Here is a 23,080-nt window from a genome sequence, read left to right on the forward strand (position 1 = left end):
GCTGGGAAGGTGACAGGCAGTGGGGAGCAAACTGCAGGTGAAGAGCTGTGGAAAGTAAGAATAGAAACTACAAGAGGCAAGAGAGACAGAGCTGGGACTCCACTGCTGGGAGAGCTTAAAGAAGAACTACTAGTTAGTTCCTGCTGCTGAGAAAAAGCCCAGAGCAGTAACACTGAGAGCTGAGGGGCCCTGCACCCTGGGCTAAGAGCTGTAGCACAATATACTGGGTGCTAGGCCGCTTATCTAAAGCTACAATACTCAGAATGAAGGGTGCTAGGCACCCCAAGCTACACTTGGTCCACTCTCCATTTCCATTAGATCAGGGCAGAAGAACCCTCAACCTCATAGACTGGTAACAGACACCCTCTCCGTGACAACAAGAGAAAGTCAGTAGGGCCCAGAAGACAAGCAGCCAGCACTCCCAAAGGGCTGGACTTGACCACTGAATGTTCCACACAACCACAGAACCAACTTTTTTTCCAAGTCTCCCTAGAACATTTACCAAGCTACACCACAGCAATTCTGGGACACAGCAGGGGTCACAGCAAATTTAAAACAATTCAAATTAAGGCCTGGCTCAGTTGGTAGAGTGCCTATTCAGCATGCACGAAGCATTACATAAATCCGGTGTGGTGGGACACGCCTGTAATCTCAGCACTGGGGAAGTGGAAGCAGGAAGGCGAGAAGTTCAAGGTCTCTCTGCTACACAGCAAGTCAGAGCCAGTCTGGGCTACATGAGACCCAGTCTAAAAACAATAAAATGAGAAGTAGTCATGATGGTTTGTCAGCTAGACAGGCACTCTGATCACCAAGGAGACACGCCCCTGAGCATGCCTATGAGGGATTATCCAGATTCCCTCAACTGAGGTAGGTCTTCCTGTGAGCAGCATCTTAAACTGAGGTCCCGGATTGAATACAAAGGAAAAAATGAGCTGAGCACCAGCATCCAACACTCTCTGATTCCTGATAACACTGCGGCAGGATGAGCCACCTCAAGCTCCTGCCACCAACACATCCCTACAAGAATGGTGTGTGTCCTGAACTCTGAAGGGGGGGGGGGGTGAACCTTTCTCCTTTCAATTGCCTGTGTCCAGGTATTTTATCACAGAAAACAAGAAAAGCACCCAGCACAGGAAGTCTCCGTTCACAGAGATATCCAATGAGAAGTTGCTGGCTATGGGCAGGAGAGTAAAGTAGCAGCACAATCCTTGTCAGTGCCTTCTGCTGCTTGTGGAACCTGCTGAGACACCTCGCTGTGGGAGTTAAAGTATTCACAGGGTTTCACTGCGCAGGCCTACCCCGCTGAAGTTACCTGTCTTGAAGTTCATGGTGGAGACTCTCCCTTCCCCAGCCCATCCTAAGCCCCAGGGCCTCACTTGTCAGCCCCAGCTCAATCAAGGCAAACCTGTTTGATAGTCCCTGTCTTCCAGACAGCTAGGGAAAGCAGACAGAGAGAAGAGAATGGAGGGAGAGATATGTGGACCATGCCTCCAAAGGCTGCTCAACCTAAAGATAGTGGCCATCACTGAAATCTGTGTCAGAGGGCAAGCTGGGCAGGGACAGGTTAAGAACCTTCTGGAAACTGCAGATCCCAAGAGGAAACTTCTAACACAATTCCCCACAATAGCAATATAACTGCACTAACAGGTCTTCAATGACCTCATTGGTCAGTCTGGAAAAACCCCACTACTACTAGCCAACAGTGTCCAGGAATGATTCATGAGTCTATTTATTTCAAAGTCCTTCTAATGGCACATTAGCACATGCCAAAGAAATAAGCAAAAGGCACCAAGAATCTTGAGTATCATCTCACTTCCAAGCTCCAGTGGCCCAGAAAAATCTACAAATTTGCATTAAGATCAGAATCACCCAGTGTGTTAAAAACAGACTCCTGGGGTCCCCTTCAGATAACATCACAAGACTCTCCAGAAATGGGGCTCTGCATTTTCAACATCATAGATAATTCTTAAGCTCCAACACATTAGGGCAACTGGAAGGCAGTATTAGGAGTTAAAGGTACATTTGCTTTGAAAAGAGACAAGAGGGTTAAAAATCCTAACTCAGCCAGCCACCCACTGGTTGTTGACACTAGCCAAGTGACCTAACATTTCATCAACTCTGTAAACTGGGATCACCAGTCACTCAGAGGTGTTCTCTGTTGTCCAGTATGTTCAAAACACCCCAAGGGCAGTACGGAGCAAAGGACAGCCACACAAGCAATCAGAACTACTGCTTGGCAAAAGAGCAACAAAAATCTGCCCCACTGAAGCAATCCATCATGTTTTCTACTTGATGGAAATTACAAAGGCACTAGGCCAGACTTCCAAGATAATCTTTGGAAAAAGGCTTTTCTGGGCACTATGACGGCCAAGAACAAAGACTCATTTCAGAGACCAGTATTCAGACCCAGCAGCCCAGATCAGGTCCCTCCCTGGGCCCCAACCAAATAAGAATCTTTCCTTCCTAAGTCCCTATGTCACCACCATCTCCAGCTGCAGGGCTGACAGTCACTGAATGTGGAGTGGCACATTTTGAGTGGACTCCTGGATAAGAGGCAAGGAGCAATGAAGGAGACCTGGGGCTCTGTGAGGCTCCCTGGCTCAAGGTAGGCAATCCCAGGATGAGTGACAAGGTATAGGCTGGACTCAAGAGCTGTGACCCTGATGTAGTCAACTCTACCAGTAACTCAAACACATCCTCGGGGAATGCCTTCCCACACCCAAGAAGTGTAAGAACACCCCTAACCGGCTGTGAGGGGGGAACAAAGGAGAACCAGGCACATGGAGCCAGGGACATACATCGCTGTCCTTTGCACCTGAAAGGCCCAGGAACAAGGACGGCTCGACCATGCTGGACAGTCCAAGTCGGGGTTCAGAAGATATGGAAAGAATAGAACCCCAACCTCTTGCTACTCTGGGGAAAGACACAGGCCAGCAAGTCAAAGGCCAGAGTCCCTCCAACCCCACTACGCCTCTGGGGCAAGTCAGACAACACTGGCCTCAGTTTCTCCATCTGTACAAAGAGCAAAGAGGCCTTTAATGACATACTGACCACAAGATGCTGTTACAGAGGGTAAAGGGCTGCGTGGCGTTAGCGGATAGGTGGGAGGGGGCGGAGCTGAAGCGACCGGCGAGGACAGCCTCCCACCCTCCATCCCTCCCACCACGCTGCAGGGGCGCAGGCCCGCGGGGAGTCACGCGCCCACTGCGCCCAATCGCGGGCCTCGGCCAGGCAGGCGGCAGGCGGAGGGGCCTCTGAGCTCGCCGGCAACGCCTCCAGCACCGTCCGCCGCTGCCCGCCGCCGCCCGGGACCCTCCCCAGCGGCGCTCACCTGCCGGGGCCGCCGCCACCGCGGGCAACCAGCCGCCGCCCGCACTTCCGGGATCCGCGAGCCCCGCCTCCGCCGGATGTGACTCCCTCCCGAGTCCGCGCCGGGAGCGGGCCGCGCTGCCCCTCCGCCGTGCCTGGGGCCTCCCGCCTCGTGGGCCTCGGGGCGGTCAAGATACCGGCACTCATACGCGGGCGGGCGACAGCCGGGAACCACACCCGCGGAGCGGCCCCGCCCGCGCGGGAAGGCCCCGCCCCCGCGATCGGACTCCGCCCATGGAGAGTGCGCCTGCGTAGACTTGCAGGCGTGTCTTTGATAAGCCCCGAGGGTCCTGAGAGCTAAATCTTGGAATCTCCAAAGGGAGGCCCAGATGGGCTAGTTGGACTGCGGCCCCCCTGCCCTGCCCCACACACTCATTTTTCATAGTTTGGCCCCAGGACTAGAATAGCTGCGGTCCCGAGAGTCCCCTTCAGACTCTGCAAACAGCTCTGAATCCTTTTCCTAAAAGTCACCCTTTGTCAGGATCCTAGATTGCACGTTAAGTCCTCTGTAGATGGGTAGCTCTGTATCAGCATGGGACCTGATTCATCCTCGCTCGCCCAGAGTGGTAAGCCCCAGGAAGGCCTAGGAACAAACCAGCCCTGAAACGTGAACACCATTCCCCATTGCCCTCTCGGCAGTCGTGGTTATGGGGACCTTGGGAGATAAAGCTTCCAGCCTGAGAAAACCATGCCATCTGGATGCCACGCCTTTGTTGCTAGTACCAGAGACCAGCACAAACCGGCTTCTGCAAAATGGGAATTGTTAGGTCATACAGAGGGGGAAAGTCCAGAGGCCCCAGTGATAACAATGTCAGTGTCATCCAAAGCCTCTTTCTTGCTCCTTCTCTTGAATCTTAGTTCTGTCCACACAAAACAGCTCTCATCTCAAAGGGGATGAAAGACGTTTTGTTCTGAGCCAAGTAAGAGTGACCCTGCCTTGGGACACAGAGTCAGGTTGCCTTAAATAACATGTTCCAAAGTAGAAGTGCTTTTGTGAAGTTTGTAAGTAGCAACAAAAGTAAGGCATACATCAAGGCATTTTCCAAATATATTCCTGGGAACATCACATCAGTGGGTTACAGCAAATTAGGAGAAATCTCTGCTTGGGTCTGAGATGCTATTTGATACATTTTCGCTTTCCAGTTGGTGGAGCTGGGGATCTGCTGAGTTAATGAATTGCAAAAGGTTTTACCTGATAATCACAAGGATGTGAGGTCAGGCACAGAGTGAGCAATGGTTATCAAGGAGACTAAAGATAGGTCTGAGACAAGTTGACCCTGTACCTGTAACATTTCAACTCTCCACAATCAAGAAGTTCTAATCGCTCATCAATTATAAACACAATTGTAGCCTTTTTTTTTTTTTTCAGGGAACTTCAGTTTCACATGTTTCCCTTTTATGTCATCGAGCTCCCAAATTTGCTATTTCAGATTCTAGATTTAGGATAACTGTCATTGTTCCCACTGGCAAGAACACCCTCCCCTTTACCACTTCATGTGCTGCCTGGTCATGTAATCTACCTTCATCAGTCAGATTTTTTTTTTTTCCAGACAAAGTTTCTCTGTGTAGCTTTGCGCCTTTCCTGGATCTTGCTCTGTAGACCAGGCTGGCCTCGAACTCACAGAGATCCACCTGCCTCTGCCTCCCAAGTGCTGGGATTAAAGGCATGCGCCACCACCGCCCGGCAGACTTTTTTTTTTTTTTTTTTGAGACAGGGGTCCCAAGGTTTCAAGTAGCCCATGCTGTCCTAGAACTCTCAAAGTAGACAAGAATGACCTCCTGCTCTACCTGCCAAGTGCTAAGATTACAGGTGCCCAGTGTTATGCCATGCTGGAGGTAGAAGCCAGGGCCTCATGCATGCTAGGCAAGCACTCTACCAGCTGAACCACATCTCCAGCCTGGAGCACAGTTACTGCAGAAGGAATCAGTACAGAAGACAGTCAGTTACCCACTCGAGGTGCTACTCCTGGGTACCAGCCAACATGGTGGGACTCAGTACCATTGGTTTTTGCAAATGTCTCCTAAGATCAGAGGACTGTTAACAGCAGCTTCCAGAAAGTCAGGTTGATGCTGTTTCTCCAGGGCCCGCCAGAAGGGCCAGCCAGGGCAGGTGAGCTTGACTGTTTTCGTCATCTCTTATGCTGTGTGATTGATTGATTGATTGATTGATTTTTAAGCTGACAAGCAGAGACTCCGTTTTGCACATCATGGTATGCAGGTGCTGGAAACTGCTAGAGCTAAACCCTAAACCACCAGAACCTGAGAATTTGACAGAAGCATGGTGGTGGGGGCGGGAAATGAACTGCAGCATCCTCTCTGTAAGCACTGCCTCCGTGCCAAGCCGTGGTGCGTGGACTTTTTGAGTAGCCAAACTTGGAACATGATGGGAGGGAGGGAGAGCTGGTGGCAGAAAACGCTCTCCTGTGAGAGGCTGTTCTAGGAAGGGTGCCTCAACCTGGCTTCATAGACTCCCCAAAGCAGCCCCAGGGCTAGTTGGAGGTCAGGAGACCTCTGGATCCACAAACTAGGCCTGGAGACCACAAAGCCATCCTTTCAACTCTGCAGCTGGCCAGTCCCAGCTACTAGCCTTGACTTCACAGCCAGACAACACTTTGTCAGGACCAGTTCCAAGTCTCAGTTCATGCTCTGCCACTAAACCACCCTGACCTTGGTCAAATCCCTTCTGCTTCCTGGCACTCTATTTGTCATGTGTAATGCCAAGGGCAGACCCAGAAGTCATCCTCCTTCAAGATACTCCATGATGGGGCGGGAGAGATGGCTCAGCAGTTAAGAGTGTGCATTCCTCTTGCAGGGAACCCAAGCTCAGTTCCTAGTATCCAGGTCAGGTACCTTACAGGCTCCAGCTCCAGCTCCAGGGGATCTGATGTCCTCTTCTGGCCTCTGCAGGCACCTGCACTCACATGCTTGCACACGCATGCACACAACTAAAAATAATAAAAATAAAATATTTCAAAGAAAGAAAGAAATCATGACTGGAAGAACATTCCAGAGAGGGAGATTTGTAACTGCAAGGGCTTGAGATAAGCAAGCTCAATAAATAGCTGCTTTCTCATCTGTAGTCTTCCCTCTGTACTTGAACACAACACTATCACCCAGGGGACCTCTATACCTCATTACCCACCGTGACCTAAAGCCTCGTTCATGCTTGATTTCTTGGCTCAGAGTGAATGGCTGTATGTGATCAAGGTAGGCTAGTCAGGGCTGTCAACAAAGCTAAGTTTACTCTGGGCTCAGGCCACATGGATAGGCTAGCTATCTTCAGTAGCACAGAAGAAGTCATGACTGCCTATAACAATGGCTCTGCCCTCTTGGTTTGCTTTTGTATGCCCTCTCCAGTTTTCCTGGAAAGTGCACCCAGCCCCTGATCGGACCATAGAGAGAGTCAACACTCTTGTCTTATCTTCCCGGTGTGACCATGTGGCACCCAGTGATGGCCCCACCCCGAGCAGGTAGGTCCTGCTTCCTGCATTCCCTCAGAAGGTGGACAGGAACTTAGCATCAGCACCTGTCCCAAGGCCTCTGTGTGGCAGTCACTGGGACAGAGAAGTACCTGACCTTTCCTGGTGGCCTCTCCTGTTTCCCAGACAGATCCCTGTAACAAGGTCCTCAGGAAGCATGTGTGGTCTTCTTCCCTGTCCAGGGCACTCAAAACTCCAAGGATGCTCTTGAGCTGCAGAGGCAAGAAGTCCTGGACTTCAACCTCATCTGAGCTGTTCAACTCAACCATGCAAAAAAGACTAAAACGTGTTTCCAAGCCTGTGACGTGATGTCATTTCAAAGTTCACACCTAAGAACTGTGCAGTTGGGTAACAACAACAACAAAATCACACACCAACTAAGTCTTGTAACATTTTGAGCAAGTTCACAATTTTGTGTTGGGCTGCATGCATTCTTAGCTATCCCAGGGTGTGTGCAGACCACAGGGTAGACATGGCTAGTGGGACATCTGGTTCCAGTTGGCAAAATCCAAGTAGAAGTTGCTTGTGACTTTATGTGCCAGTGCCATGCTAACATAGGAGAGGAGGAAATGCTGTGGGCTGCCAAGCTGGGCATGGTCCAGCGCTAACCTGCACCACCAGCTGCGGCTTCCTGCTGCCAGTTCAGCTGCAGCTGCCCCTGTGGTCCCTGGCCCCTTGACTCTCTCCTCCTGCTCCAAGGCTGTGGATCTGGTGATACAGATGTGAGGTTGGAACTGAGGAGACAGGCAAAGAACCTCAATGAGGGCCAGCTGCAAACCCCTGAGAGACACCCATACCATCGGGCATCTCTGACTCCCCTTCTCAAGGCTCTCAGCATCTATCCCCCCCACCCCACCCGCGGAAGAGATTGCCCAAGCCCAGAAGCCCTGGATTCCAGTACTCTCTGCCTTACCTTATAGATCCTGGTAAGTCACACGTCGAAAGTGTTCCCTCTTCCAAAGAAAGGAGATGGGTTTGGGAAATATCAGTCACTCCCATCCAGGTGCCAACGCCGACTAGTAGGACATCCAGCTGAAGGGGAACTATGTTGCTCAGGACTCTGTGGCTCTATCCAGAGGTCAGGAGTGCTGGGATCAACTGGTGATGTCTGCTTGGCACTCAGGATGGAGAAGGCAGACCAGGTGCCACATTCCCAAGTCACAACCTACCTGCCACCAAGAACCAAAGAACCCTTGTGTCCTTGCCCATGGGACACTCTGCCACTTGGACTCCATGAGATGTCATGAAGCAGAAGTTACCAGTGGGAAGTCTGAGGACTCTCCAATAGGAACTTGATCTGGGGGACAAGTCCCTTCCCCTAAAGGATGGAAAACAGGAAAGGACTTGGAGTCCCAAGCATGCCAGCGAGAAGCAGGTGCATTTTAAGACGAGACATGTTCCAGGTGTCCAGAGCCTTTGAGGTGACCTCAATACCCGGAGCCATCACAGAGCCTGTGTCCCCTTTCCTGTCGCACAGCAGCGGCCATTGCCCAAGGCTGCCTCGTCTAAAGCAGGAGTCGGAGCAGAAAGGACCAGATCCAGCCTCCAGCATCTGTGTCCCAGAAGATATACGTGGGACAGGACCCCTGGTAGGTGCTGCTGCAGTCTGCGGTCTGCTTTCCGCTGCCAGTTGATCTGTTTAATTTCCGCCCTTGGCTCACCCTGCATATCCCACCGCCCCAGGTGACCCTTTCACCGCCTCTCCTACCCTGCAAACCCCTGGTTCCCTTCCAAGGTCCCTTTCCCGTCTGATCCCTCCTGTATCCCACACCAACAACTCTCCTCTCTGTTACTCACTGTGATCCCCCACCATTTGCCCTTCCTAACACCCCACTGCTCCAGCCTGGGCTCTCTCCCTCCATATGGAGGTTGATTTCCCTTACCCTGCAGATGGTCTCAATGACAGGAAAGCCAGAAAGAGCAAGAGCCTCAATTAGTTACTTCTCAAAATTGCCCCATCTCTCCAATTCTAAGCCCTGCCCTAGGCTCATCAAAGTGGCAAACTGGGTTAGGTAGCCCTGGGGTGATGGAGCAGGGCACAGGGGGGTTCCAGAGCCAGTGCTAGGCTGCCTAAGTTTGCCCTTCTTGGACCTCTGGGCATATCACTGAGGACAAGGACTTCACAGTGGAAATGTTGCCAGGTGAAGTAGCACATTAGTGTAATCCCAGCACTTAGGAGACTGAAGCAGGAGGACCATCGCAAGTTTGAGGCCAGCCTGGCCTACATGGCATGTTCTAGGCCAGCCAATAGCACCCAACCTTGAACATAATTAAAATCCCAAACGGGAAACATTTCAACTTATCACAAAAGATTTTCAAACCTAAAAGTCGATCTTACTGGTACCCATGACAAAAGCAAGAATAAAGAGAGCATCAGGTTCTCAGCTACACCCTCTTCTTTTTTCAGACAGAATAGTTTCCAACTTCCCATTCAGCCAAGGGTGACTTTGAAATTGTGACCCTCTGCCTCTGCCTCTCAAGTGCTAGCATTGCAGGTGTGTACCACCACATCTGGTTTTTTGAGGGGGTGTTTTAGTTTTTAATTCAGTGCTAGAGCTCCAACCCAGGGCTTCATGTATACTAGGCAACCACTCTACCAACTGAGCCAAATCTCCAGCCCCTATGTCCCCCTTTTAAAAATGTTTATCTAGCTGGAGAGATAGCTCAGCTGCTAAGGGCTAGGCTCACAATCAAAAATGTTTATCATTTATTATTTTTATCATTGTATTTTTTTTTGCAGAAGTGTTATTTTACTGTAAATGCTTTTGTATATCTTCAGGACCTAGGAGCTCTTAAAACGCATACATAAATCCCCAATGCCCTCTTATTCTAACCAAAATTACTCTTTCTTTGGGAGGATTATTGGGTGTTTTATTTGCTGCTTATTTTGCCTTTTGTTGGGGGAAGGGCAGGCAGGGATTCACTATGTAGCTCAGGCTGACCCAAAATTTACTATGGATCCCAGGCAGGCCACAAACTCCCACCTCAGCCTCCCTAGTACTAGGATTACAAATGTAAACTACCAACCTGGGCTCAAATTCTCTTTTTTTCTTCAGAGCTGAGGACCGAACCCAAGGCCTTGTGCTTGCTAGGCAAGCGCTCTACCACTGAGCTAAATCCCCAACCCCTCAAATTTCCTTTCTTTGTTTAGTTTTTTATTTGTTTTGAGACAGGATCTTATACAATCAAAGCTGGCCTCAAACTTGTTTTATACTCAAGCCTGGCCTTGAACTCCTGATCCTCCACGTTTGTGTAGTGCCAGAGAGGGATTACAGTGAGTGCTGGACAAGGACCCTACTGACTGAGCCATAGTCCCAGTCCCAGATGCCCACCCTTAATATCATTCAGTATCCATTTTCTGAGGTTCCTGCCCGGTGTTGTCCCCAGGATCAGTAAAGGGCACGAGGGCCCTGGACTCCTGGGAGCAGAGCAATATTATTCTACGTTCTACACCATAGTACCAGTTTAAGGAGGTGCACATGGGTATTCTAGGCCAAAGGCTCCCAGGGGTGTTTTTCTGACAAAATGCTTAAAAAGATAGTAGCTACCTATTTGCATGTCTGAATGTGCAGACAAACCCCCGGTCCTATCAGGGAGTTGCAATAGGTGCTCATCGAGGGGGAATTTTTTTTTTTTAAGTCACTGGTTTGTCTCACCTAGAGATTGCCACCGATTCTACAGCTAGAATCGGCACCATGCTCTAGATGCCTGTCCACAGCTACATGTTGCATCCTCTCTGCTTCTCCCCGACTGACTATAACTTCGGGTTCCTGCGAACCCTCCTTGAGGAGGATCACTTGTTTGAGAGTGGCTCAGAGCTTGGGGAAACACTCCCATTACCTGTGGTTGTTTGTTCCTCTGTGTGTGTGTGTGTGTGTGTGTGTGTGTGTGTGTGTGTGTGTGAATGTACCCACAGAGGTCAGAAGAGGGTATCAGAACCCCTGGAAATGGTGGGTTCTGAGTCTGCAGTGTATACTACACTACAGGTACCTGCACCATTGATAAGCTCCCCAAACCCTATCCATTTACTTCTCTATGGAGACCTGTCACAGGGGCCTCGACAAGAATGTCAAAATGTTGCCGGGGCAGTGGTGGCACACACTTTTTATCCCAGCACTCAGGAGGCAGAGGCAGGTGGATCTCTGTGATTTCAAGGCCAGCCTGGTCTGCAGAATGAGTTCCAGAGAAACCCTGTCTCAAAAAAACAAAAAAAAAAAAAAAAAAAAAGAAAGAAAGAAAGAAAGAAAGAAAGAAAAGAAAAGAATCTAAAAAAAAGTGACAGAACAGAAAGAGTAAGAGCTAAGGTTAACATATTCTTCATGGTGTCCCTGCAGAAATCCCTCCTGCCATGCATGGAGCGTGCACCCTCTAGAGTGTCTTGTCACCTGTTTTGAGGGAAGGGAGCTAGGAGCCAGAAACTGTATGAAAGCCAACGTATGTCCATCACAATATCCCTAACATTTAAAGTGGAGGAATTTCACATAAATATCCAGGCTCTGACTTTTCTTGAAAATGTGGCCAACCTGGCACCATGGCTTCCTTCCAGCCTGGCGGTGGTAGGTCAGAGCTGACTCAAGGCTGCCACCTTGTGGTGAGACAATGCCGCATCATGCCCAGCACGGCCGCCCAGCCTAGTGCCCACTTTGCCTCCTAGGTCCTCAGCATGCCCACCTTGCTCCAGGCTGCAAAAACTCCATGAAGGCAAGGACCACCTGCCGGTCGTCTTCTGGTTTTGGAGAAAGTTAAACATTTTTAAATGTCTTTCATTTATCATGGATATATTTTTTCATTTCTTAATGTTACATTTACTTATTTTATGTGGGTGGGTGGGCACCTGTGGGCTACCACACTGGTGTATGGAGGTCAGAGAAGAGCTTGTGGAAGTCAGTTCTACCTTCCCACCATGTGGGTCCTGGACATCCTACTCTGGTTGTCAGACTTGCCTTCTGTTCCTCCCAGCAGCCTTCTCTCTAACGAGGACAGCAGGGACAATGGTACACACCTCACGGCCAGTTGGGAACTGCGTGGGATCTGAAGGGCAGACGTGGCACCGGGCACTTACTCTTACAGCTTTATCCACAGTGTCTTTATCACCCAGATAGCAAGAGTCTCGCCACTCCGTGAAGTCAGGTGGCTTGGTCTTACATTCTTGGCCACTGAAACTCCTTGGATTCTGAGAATTTTTAGCCATTTCTAGGGTAAAGATGTTATCGGGGAAGTTTGCCTTTCTTATCAAGCCCCATTAGTGGCCCTCCCGACCTGATTAGAGCTTAGAGCAGGCCAGAGCTATTTAACAAGCAGTTCTCCACACAGCTGCAAGCCCAGAACGCGCTTCTCCCGAGCACCTCAAGCCAGGGAAGGGATCATGAAGTGGCTTGGGGTTCTCTGGCTTGTGACCCTCTCAGAATGCTTGGTCAAGTAAGTATAGCATGAATGCTATCAGCTGTCTCCCTGGGTTCTTTCTCACCCTTGTAAAAAATGTCTGACCCTCTTATTCCCCTGCCATCCCGGGCTGAAGAAAGAAATGAAATCTTGGCTTTCATGAAGTCCAGGTGTCCATTCATCAGTGATCGTTTGCCAAGAGCACCAGAAGGGCCCAGAAGTCTTGGGGCAAGTCTTCAGGATCACCCAACTCCAAGAGCACAGGTCACATCGTGGGCTATATGGATGTCACTCCCGGGAGTCGTTCAGTGTACAACTTGTGCGGCTGTAGGGGTGTTTCTTCTACATTGTCTTATAGACCTCTCTCAACATGTGTGTCCGTCTCTACAGATCTTCCCACCTCTGAGAGTCTCTGTCCACAGACCTGTTTCTGTCTTTGGGCTCTCACTCTCAGACCTCATCATTTCCCTGACCGATTCCCTGCTTTAGCTCCCTTGATTTTCCATTTTTCTCTCATCCCTCACTTCTGATGGAACCGAGATGGGGTACAGAGGGCTGTTTCCCCCTTTGTACAGTGGTGCTTGCCTGTAATCTCAGCTTCTGGGAGGCAGAGACAGGATGATCAGAAATTTAAAGCCATCCTCGGTTATATATCAAGTTTGATGCCAGCCTAGGATACATAAGACCCAGTCTCAGAGATAAAAGAAAGAAAAAACAAAAGGGGGAAACTACTTCCTAGGCCTAGCTTTGACGGTAGCCAGCACGGTGACCAAAGCTGAGTCACAAGGAAAGGCAGCTGGGCGTCGAATGCCCGGATCTTCCATTCCTCCTCTCAGGCTGCTTCTGGAAAGACAGTACACTGGAAAGAGCGACAGCAACAGCTGTCACTGTTGGGACTGCTAGGTGGCAGGTGCTCCCTATCCATCACCCCACCCCCACAGCGTTCAATGCGAGGAGGTTTATCGTCCCATCGTCTCTGCAGAAAGGGAAGTAAAGCTCCGAATGGTCCCATGGCTTGCTCCAGAGCGAACACCAGACCTGGATTGGAAATCAGGCACTCTGTCATGGTCTGCCTGCTGTGTTGTGTGGTCTGTTCCAGTCATGGTCTTCTTTGGAAAACCCACGGTGCAGCTGCCGCGTTGGCGCCCCATGGTGCCTCTCTCTTACTTAGTTTCCTTCCTTCCCAATGCTCACTTAAAGAATCCCTCTGATGAAGATTAAGTCCATGAGAGAAAACCTTCGGGAAAGCCACATGCTGAAGGATTACCTGGAGAAGTACCCTCGTAGCCGGGCTCACGTGCTTCTAGAGCAGCGCCGGAACCCAGCAGTAACTTATGAGCCCATGAGGAACTACCTAGACGTAAGTGTGGCAGGGGTTGGGGCTCCCGAGCGCCCGCCCCCTAGGGCTTCTGCCCAGCACTTGTGGCCCCTCTGGGGGGAACACTGGATTAGGGCTGGGGTTCCTAAAGCCAGAAAGGGTGGGGAATAGGGCCTGGGATGGCTCAGCAGTTAAGAGCACCTGCTGCTCAAGTGTGAGGACTTCAGTTCAAATCCTTAACACTCACGTAAAATACAAGCTAGATGTAGCCACACACACTTCTGACCCCAGGGCTGTGGGAGCAGAAATAGGAGTCACTGGGGTTTGTAGCCTGCCAGTCTGGCTGCACGTTCAGTGAGAGATCCTGTCTCAAAAGAATGGGGAGAGAGACTGAGCAGGACTCCCAGGACTCCTCTGGCCTCTGTGTGCACCTGCACATACACCACACACTCCTACATGAAAGAAACAAAATTAATGGGTGAGGAACAGGGACCTGTATGTCTCCCCACCCCCATTGTTCCCCACCCTCTACTCCAAGGAGAACACATTCCTACCCCAGCTGGGGCTGTGCTAGCTGGGTGGACCTAGCAATGACCAGTTACTACCACACAGACATCCTGTTCTATGCTGATGACAAGTCATTGGGTAGCCGGACTTCATTCTTTTTTACTAGGTGAATCCCTGGCCCCAAGCAAGGGTGAGCCATATCACCAGCAAATCCAATTGCAGATCAAGCTCGGTATCTCAGGTAGTCCTACCCCTGCAGACTCAGGTTTCAGCCAATGACCAGTTAGTGAGCTCTGAGATGGGCTGGACACTGGTCAACTAGCAAGATGCTGTCATTTCTGATGAGTGGAGCCTAATTTCTGTCTTTCTTTGCGTTTTTTTTTTTTTTTTTTTTTCAAGACAGGTCTCACTGTGTAACTCCAGCTGGCCTGGTACTTGCTATGCAGACCAGGCTGGCCTCGAACTCATAGAGCTTCACCTGCCTCTGCCTCCTGAGTACTGAGATTAAAGGTGTGCGCCACCACACCTGACTAAGCTTAGTTTTCTTTTCCAATACTTACAGCCTAGCCAGAGAAATGGACAGAGAACAAATGTCAGCTCGGCATGGTGGTGCATGCCTATATTCCCAGCAATCAGAAAGCTGAGGCAGAAGAATCAAAAGTTTGAGGCCAGCCTGAGCTACATAGCAAGACCTATCATTTAAAAAGAAGAGAAGGGGAGGGGTGGGGAGGAAGGGAGAGAGGGAAAGGCAGGGGAGTGTAAACAAATGCCTAATGAAAGAACTGGCTGTGTGGTCTTGATTGTAACTATTTTGAGTTTGGAGAAAGCAAAGAGCCCTGGGGCCTGGAGTGACCCAGGAGGGTAGCCTGGAAGAGGCACTTAGGCTGGATCCTGACAGGTGGAAAGAATTTAAGACCTTTGAGAGAGGATGGAGTGTTCCTAAAAGGAAGCCCTGGTTTGAGCAGAGGCTTGGGCAGTTGTGGGCAGCATCATGAAGTCAGGCACCCCAGAAGCCAGGGGACAGACCAGGCAGCCAGGCCGGCCCTAGCCATGGCCTTTCTCTCCTGCAGCTGGTCTACATTGGCATCATCAGCATCGGCACGCCCCCTCAGGAGTTCAAGGTCGTCTTGGATACTGGTTCTGCCTACCTGTGGGTACCATCCATCTACTGCTCCAGCCCAGCCTGTGGTGAGCATTCCGACCTGCCCTACCCTTCCCTTCATCACCCCTCCTACCCCAGCACACCTGAGGGTCACCTCCTGCCTATCCCTGCAGCTCACCACAAGGTCTTCAACCCTCTGCGATCTTCCACTTTCCTGGTCTCGGGCCGACCTGTGAACGTCGCCTATGGTTCAGGAGAGATGTCGGGATTTCTTGCCTATGACACTGTCAAGGTAACCCAGGAACCAGAGGCTACCACAGGCCTGGCTCCGGGTGTGAACACTGCTGGCAGGGTCCTCTGGGAGTGCTTTTCTGCTCTAGCTGGCCACCCACCTTGTGGGGCTCCCCACCCCCAGTAGCCCTCCCCCGACGGTGAGTCCTTTGAGCAGCCATAGGTGTCAACGGCTCAGATTTGTAGCTCCTTCCCCAAAGGGGAACACAAGTTGTTTCTACCAGTAGCTCAGGGAAAGAATAAAATAAGCCACTTGCATGCCCCACATGGTCCGAGACAATAGGCTGGGCACATTCTTCAAAGTAGCTACATTAATTTTCTCAACAAGCCCAAGGCAGACATTGCTAGGGCTTCATTCCACACGTGAGTGAACAGAGAGAGCCAGTGCTTTGTCCAAGGTCACACAGCTGGTAGGCCAAAGAGCTGGGGTGTGACTCAGAATAAGTAGGCAAGTGAGAAGTGCTCTCAGTGGACAGCCCTGTGGTCTGGGCCTCTGGGAACAGCCAAGGGGCCTTGCGCTCCCAGGCAGGAGAAGCAGAGCACAGATTCAGGAGAGCCATGCTCCATCAAAAGGCTCTTACCCTGGGAGGCCTTGAAGGACTTGAGAATTAACAAAATCCCTGAGTGTGCACATGCATGATCACACACACACACACACACACACACACACACACACACACACACAATTTTTACAGTCCAAATATTCTTGAGAACCCTGGTGGCTTAGTCAGGCATGGTAGCATGGGCCTTTAATCCCAGCACTCCAGAAGGCAGAAGCAGGCAGAGCTCTGTGAATTCATAGCCAGTCTGGTCTACATAGCAAGCTCCAAGGACAGCTAGGGACATAGAGTGAGCCTCAGTCTTAAAAACAAAACTAATCTCAGCCAAACACCTGGATATAGCAGGTTCCTGCCTCCTAAGGGTGCAGAAAAGGTCACCGTGGGCAATGTCCTGAAGGAGATGCCTTGCTTTCCACTCATCTTCAAGTGGGGACCCTCGGGTTACACTCAGCATCTCAGTTTTCCCATTTGGATAAGAGTATAAAATCAGATGACATCGTGGTATGGAGCTTGGTGACAACCCACAGCACCACAGGGGAGCTGGCAGCCCACTCCTGCCTGGGATTCACATCCAAGTGGCCCATGGCATGACCCAGAACTCAGTTATACCTTGTGGGTCAGACCATCTCCCCACCCAAGCTCAGCCATGCGATAGCCCTGGTTTCAGAGCCTTACGTAAGGACACCCTCTTCTCTCACAGATTGGGGACCTCATGGTTGTGGCCCAGGCATTTGGCCTGAGCCTGGAGGAACCAGGCACTTTCATGGAATATGCGGTCTTTGATGGTATCCTGGGGCTGGGCTACCCTGACCTTAGCCTTCAGGGAGTCCTGCCTGTCTTTGACAACATCTGGATGCAAGGCCTCATCCCCCAGAATCTCTTTGCCTTCTACTTGAGCAGGTGAGCCTGTACCAGGTCAGCCCTTCATAGGCTGTCAGTTGCATTAGAAATTGTTGACTCTGAAGGTTCCTTAGACATAGTCTAGTCCAGGTGTCTGCCTGCTATGGTCTGGACACCAAATCTGGCCCATCATCGGCTTCTGTAAATAAGATTTCATTGGATCACCTGTTCCCATCATGCCTGTGGCGGCTTTTGCACAACAGCAGAGGCACTGAGCCATTCCGTAGAGATGAATGTCTGTCTCCCAGAGTGCACAGCCTTCAGTGCTGACAGTCAGACCCTCTGTGGAGAACGTGCTGACCCCTTTAGTCCCGTCTTTTCAGTCAGAGATGAGGGAACTAAGGCTTTGAGAAGGGCTTTGCCCAGGATGGCCCAGTCTGGTGCTGAGAGAAGCGGGTCTCAAGCTCAGCCTTCAGGACTCTTCCCCATGATGGCGGTCAGTCCATCAGCTCTTCAACTACATTGAAGTTCCTGATGGGCCAAAGATCCAGAGGGCAGGCAAGAAGGCAAAGCACAGGTGGCCGGGTCCTGTTGACACTTGTCTCTTCCCCACCAACTGTGGGAGTTGATCCCACATGTTAGAGTGGGAGGCAGATGTGTGTCTCTGTGTGTCTATTCTATGGCTGTGGGCTCTTCGGAAACCTGAGCTCCAGGAATCCCAGCTCTCTAGCGTGACCAAGCATTTCCAGCGTTAAGCAAGCAGTTCAATCTTTCTCTGGCCCTTGGAAACACTTTTCAATCTGGTCCACAATGATTCATTCAACTGCTTCTTATTAAGCAGCTGCTAAGCACTGAGTGCCTCTCTGTACCCAGCTCACACAAGGATACAGAAAAGGGGGAGCAGAAGACAAGAAGGTAGCAAACAAAGGAAAAAGATACCTAGGGACTAACTGTGTCTGTGACAGCAATAAATCAGACAGATAGAACCAATCGGCCTGAGGTGGGGGTGGGGCTCCCTGAGAAGAAGCTAGTCCTGACTGAGCTGGAAAGCACACCCCTAGCTGCCCCAGGCCTCAGCATTCTGGAAAATGACTGTCTAGACAGGTGGAAGTCACACTCCTCTGGATGAATTGTCCTTTAACCATAAAGTAGCTCCAGTTTCCAGAGGGGCCCAAGTGCTCCACAGAATGGTGGGGTGTCCAGAGTCCAGCTCTGTAGCCAATTATCCACATTCAGATCTCAGCTTTGCTACTCATGAGCTGCATGAGCTGACCTGGAGCAGGTACTTGGCCCTCCTTGCCTTAACTTCCCTGTCCATGAATAAGTGGTGTTCCTGAGAGGACTGTTGAGCGGGCTTGTGTGTGTTGGTATGGATACATTAAGCAATGCTGGCAGGGTCCAGTGTGCTGCGAAGTCTCAGGGACCCAGCCCACTAGTCTCTACCAGACAGTAAACCCTTCCCCCTCCTCTTCCTTCCAGCAAGGATGAGAAGGGCAGCATGCTGATGCTAGGTGGAGTGGACCCCGCCTACTACAGCGGAGACCTTCACTGGGTGCCTGTGTCCAAGCCCAGCTACTGGCAGTTAGCTCTGGACAGGTAAGCGCCTGCCTGATTCCTGCTCCTGGGATGCTATCTCCAACACACAGACACACACACACACACACACACACACATACACACACACAAATGGAGTAACACAGGCCCACGCCCATGCTTGACTGCATCTACCATGACACATACAATCACACACAAAGTCACTGTCATATACTGACACATGGAGTCACAAGACAGTCACACATAAACAGAAGCCTGAACATGTACAACCACAGAGACATACATACAGTGCCATATACTGACACACTCAGACATCGAGTCTCCGGTACCACAGACACACCCCTCCAGGTCTCCTCAGCAGAATCTGAGCCAGAGAGGGCCAGTCAGGCACTAATAGAAGGACAGGGCATTTACAGACCTGAACAGGCAGGAGTCTCTGGAAAAGGCCTGTGCAGAGTGGGAAAGGTAGGAAGCATGGTCTGAAAGCCCTAAAGTGAAATTGGCCCGGGGGGTGGGTGCAGGGGGGAATCTACCATGCTGAACAGGGTCACAATGAGGGATCACCATCCTGGTTTGCCCAGGACTTGGGGCTTCCTGTCCAAAGCAGGTGAGGTCCTGGGCCCACAGTGAGATTATCACACCTGAGAACAGATAGGAGCAGAGACAAGTCTCGATCCGCCGATCTGAAAACCACAAATACACATCTCAGCCATGCAGCAGGCTAGGGGGTGGGAACAGAGGACCGGGCACCTGGGAACCTGAAACACCTGAGCGCATGGGGAGAAAAACTGAGCAGACTGTGCACAGAGTCACCAGATGGAAGCTTAAGCAGCCTTCAGGGACATGGCAGCCTGGCCATCTGTGTGGGCTTCCTGGGCGCTGCCGGGATGGGAGCATCAACACAGAGGCAATCTGCTGGAGAGATGGCCTCTTCTGCAGCAAATGGCTGCTCTTCTCCCTGCTGTGGAGTGTTGGATGCCCACAGGGACCTGCCTTCATTCCAAAGCTGTGGAGTTGGTCGGGCACAAGTGTTTCCTGCTGTTCCTTGTTCATTCTGCTCCTCAATTCATTCATTTATTCATTCATACATACATATGCTGAGCATCACTGCATGACGTGTCTGAGGGAGGTACTTGGTGACTGTGCCGTCCAGTGGTGCATGTGGACGTGAACCAGGGAGTCCTGCAGACAGTGAGTCACCACCTCACTACTTGCTAGAAATGACTAAGGGAAGGTGGAAGGGACCAAGAGAGGGACTGAATAGACTCTGCAGCTGGAAAAGGTGACAATCAGGCTAGAACTTGGGAGATGATGAGAAACCAGCCAGACAAAGGGTCATGTGCAAAGGCCCTGAGGCAAGAAACAGCTCAGTGCATTCAGCGTCTGAAAGGATGGTGCTGGGGATATAGCTCAGTTGGTAGGCTGCTTGCCTAGCATGTGGGAATCCCTGGGTTTGATCACCAGCATCAAATAAACTAGGTATGATGGGGTACATCTTTTTTTTTTCCCCCCTGAGACAGGGTTTCTCTGTGTAGCTTTGGAGCCTGTCCTGGAACTTGCTCTGTAGACCAGGCTGGCCTCGAACTCAGAGATCCACCTGCCTCTGCCTCCCAAGTGCTGGGATTAAAGGCAGATGGGACACATCTGTAATCCAGCACTTGAGAAGTAAAGGCAGGAGGATCAGAAGTTCAAGGTCATTCAGACTAAAAAATGAGTTTGAGGCCAATAAGACCTTGTCTCAGAACAAACAAAAAACCAGACAAGATAACTGAAAGAAAAGCCAGACATGGTGGCATCCCGCTGTAGTCCCAGCTACTGGGGAGGCTGAAGGAGGAGGGTCGTTTGAGCTCAGACACTGGAGCTCAGAAAACTTGGTAAGACTTTGCTCTAAATAAATAGATAACCATAAATAAATCAGAAAAGGTAAAGTGACCATGCAGGAGGGTGAGTATGGAGAGCTGAAGGGCTGCTTTGTGGTCAGGGAAGGGGGGTGTGGGTCTGTATGGTAATCCTGGTGTTCTCTTTGGCCCCTGCCTCTCAGCATCTCCATGAATGGAGTAGTGATTGCCTGTGAAGGTGGCTGCCAAGGTATCATGGACACAGGCACCTCCTTGCTGACTGGCCCCCAAAACTCGATCCTTAAAATTCAGAATCTCATTGGTGCCAAGGCCACTAGTGATAACGAGGTAAAGGGTCATGTGGGCGGGCCATCTGGGTCCTCCACACACTGCTGCGGTAGTGCCTGGGCTAACCTCCAGCCTCTCCCTCTTTAACAGTACATTCTCAAGTGTGACACCATCAACACCCTACCTGACATTGTCTTCACCATCAGTGGTGTTACCTACCCAGTGCCAGCCAGTGCCTACACCCGGAAGGTGAGGAGTTCGGCAGTGGGGCTGTTCTTCAAATCCTGGGAATAGCAGGGATCACCAGGCTTGGACTTCTGTGGAAGAGGAAGGCACACCCTGGTGGTCAGGATATGCCATGACAGGTGCTTGCCCACCAACTGGGCAAGTGCTGCCCACACAACTATCATGACTGTGAAGGCCAGACTGGTATTCCTTCCTCCCCCCATAAATATTGAGGGGTCAGCAGGGCGTGGTGGCACCACTCTGTTTCCCAGGTTTCAGAGGAAAGACAAGGGTAGTTTGAATTGAAGGGTGGCCTGGGGTAAATAGGACCTAGGGAACCATGCAGAAGCAGATGGGTTAGACAGATGGGCAGACCAGGGACAGAGAGGAGAGTGTGCCAGCCTAGGAAGCAGTGACTGAAGAGGACGGTCATGCACCATCCAGAGGCTGCCCAAAGGGGAGCAGGAAAGGCCTGCTCTGCAGAGGAACTAGCTGAACCAAGGCTGGGGGTGGGGGGAAATGGCAGAGTATGGAGGGAACCACAGTGGTTCTTATCCCAGCTGTGTAAGCCATCCTGCAGCAGCCGGACAGAGCCACACAGCTCCATGAAAGGAGGACACCAAGCTGAGTGACAGGGCTGGGCTGGAGCTCAGTTGGTAGAGTTTCTGCCTAGAATGCAGGAAGCCCTCAGGTCGGTCCCCAGCACTGCATAAAGTGGGTATGCTGTGCACGTCTGTAATCCCAGCACCTGCGAGGCTGAGGTAGAAAGATCAGAAATTCAAGGTCACCCTCAGCTACATAGTGAGTATGAAACCAAACTGGGCAACATGACACCCTGGCTAAAAAAAAAAAAAAAAAAAAAAAAAGGCAAGAAGCTGAGCAGCTGGCTGCTGAGTTTGCATATTGCCCTTGTTTTTCAGGACCATTCACACAACTGCTATAGCAACTTTGAAGAAGGCATAAACGACTCTTCGGACCCTGAGATGTGGGTGCTGGGGGATGTTTTCCTAAGGCTGTATTTCACAGTGTTTGATCGGGCAAATAACAGGATTGGGCTGGCTCCTGCTGTGTGAGTGCTGGGCCTCCTTCAGGGGAGAGCCAGGCACGTGACACAGACATGAATGCTCATGGGGCATTCCCACCCAGGGGAGCTGACCCCAGCCATTGGGAGCTCTGCAAAGCCCTGTTCTGGGTAGAGAATAAAGATTGCATTCACAAAGCTGCTGATGCTAATGGAGTTAGTGTTGTTTTGGTTTAGTTTTTGAGATAGGGTCTCACTGTGTAGCTCAGGCTAGCCCAGAACTCATTATTGTAGCCTAGGTAGATCTTGAACTTTCAGCACTCCTCCTGCCTCAGTCTCCAGAAGGCTGGGAAGCAAGACTCCACCATGTAGTGTCCTTGGTGAGAGAAGCCAAGTCCGACCAGCATGAACGAAGAGGAAGACTTTATGAATGATACTGGGAAGGTGCAGAAGGGAACCGTCACACGCCTGGCAGGCATCTGTTCCCTCCCTCTCTCCCTCCTCCCCTCCCCTTGATTCTCTTTGCCTCTCAGCTTATTTCTCTTGTTCTTTGGAGGTCAAGGACTTTGCTGCCACTAGCCCTAGGATTCCACATCTGAAGGTGTCTGAGCAGGAAGGACACAGATCAGGGGAAAAAAAAAATCTCAGAGTAGCAGGGAGGACTCTGATTGGTCCACCTGGAATGGTATGGCCATCCTGGACCAAACATCTTGGGCAGAGGGGAAAGAGATGCTAAGTAAGATTGGCTCAGCTTGGTCAAATGGTCTGTCTGTGACCTGGAGGTGACTGCCACTTTTCTTTAGAACCACAGGGCTGGAATGAGGAGGAGTCACTGATAAAAGCGGCAAAGGATGTTCCAGACAGCTAAGAGGGCTTGAGCTGACGCTCCCAATGTCTTTCCCCCCGCCCCATTCAGAAAGAAGCTTAAAGGATAATTAAACACAGGTTCTGGATACTGGGCCTGGTGGCACAGGCCAGTAATCTCAGCACCTGGAGAAGCTGAGGCAGGAGAATCCACAAGCTCAAAGAGTGGCTAGGCTACAGAGTGAGTTCAAGGCCTGCCTGGGTAACTTAGTGATACACTGTATCCAACCACAATAAGAAAGAGAAGCTGGAGAGACGCTTGGCTTACTGTTCCATCAGAGGACCAGAATTCAGGTCCCAGCACACAAACTACTGTAATTCCACCTCCCAGGGGTCTGATACCCACGGCTGGCCCCCATTAGCACCCTCACATATGTGCACAGACAGACATACACGTGAATTAAACCTTTAAAAACTAAAAGGTGAGCCAGGCGGTGGTGGC

At 50.9% G+C, this 23,080-nt stretch overlaps 2 protein-coding genes across 2 annotated transcripts in view; one reads left to right on the forward strand and one right to left on the reverse strand.

Annotated features, from left to right (window-relative positions):
• The window catches only part of Vps37c (VPS37C subunit of ESCRT-I), a 28,480-nt gene extending 24,906 nt beyond the window's left edge, over positions 1–3,574 (reverse strand). The window contains exon 1 of the mRNA XM_059248421.1: positions 3,332–3,574. The gene's annotated coding sequence lies outside the window, so the exon portion shown is untranslated. The remainder of the gene's footprint in view (positions 1–3,331) is intronic.
• An 8,639-nt stretch (positions 3,575–12,213) lies between these two features.
• On the forward strand, positions 12,214–21,826 carry LOC131899578 (pepsin A-5). Its single transcript, XM_059251358.1, has 9 exons — positions 12,214–12,266; positions 13,431–13,590; positions 15,126–15,243; positions 15,331–15,449; positions 16,709–16,908; positions 18,328–18,444; positions 20,444–20,588; positions 20,679–20,777; positions 21,674–21,826. The coding sequence occupies exons 1-9, from the start codon at positions 12,214–12,216 to the stop codon at positions 21,824–21,826; spliced, it is 1,164 nt and encodes a 387-aa protein (XP_059107341.1).
• Positions 21,827–23,080: the final 1,254 nt, after the last annotated feature.

This window comes from Peromyscus eremicus, chromosome 1, assembly GCF_949786415.1.
Source record: "Peromyscus eremicus chromosome 1, PerEre_H2_v1, whole genome shotgun sequence".
Taxonomy (NCBI): Eukaryota; Metazoa; Chordata; class Mammalia; order Rodentia; family Cricetidae; genus Peromyscus; species Peromyscus eremicus.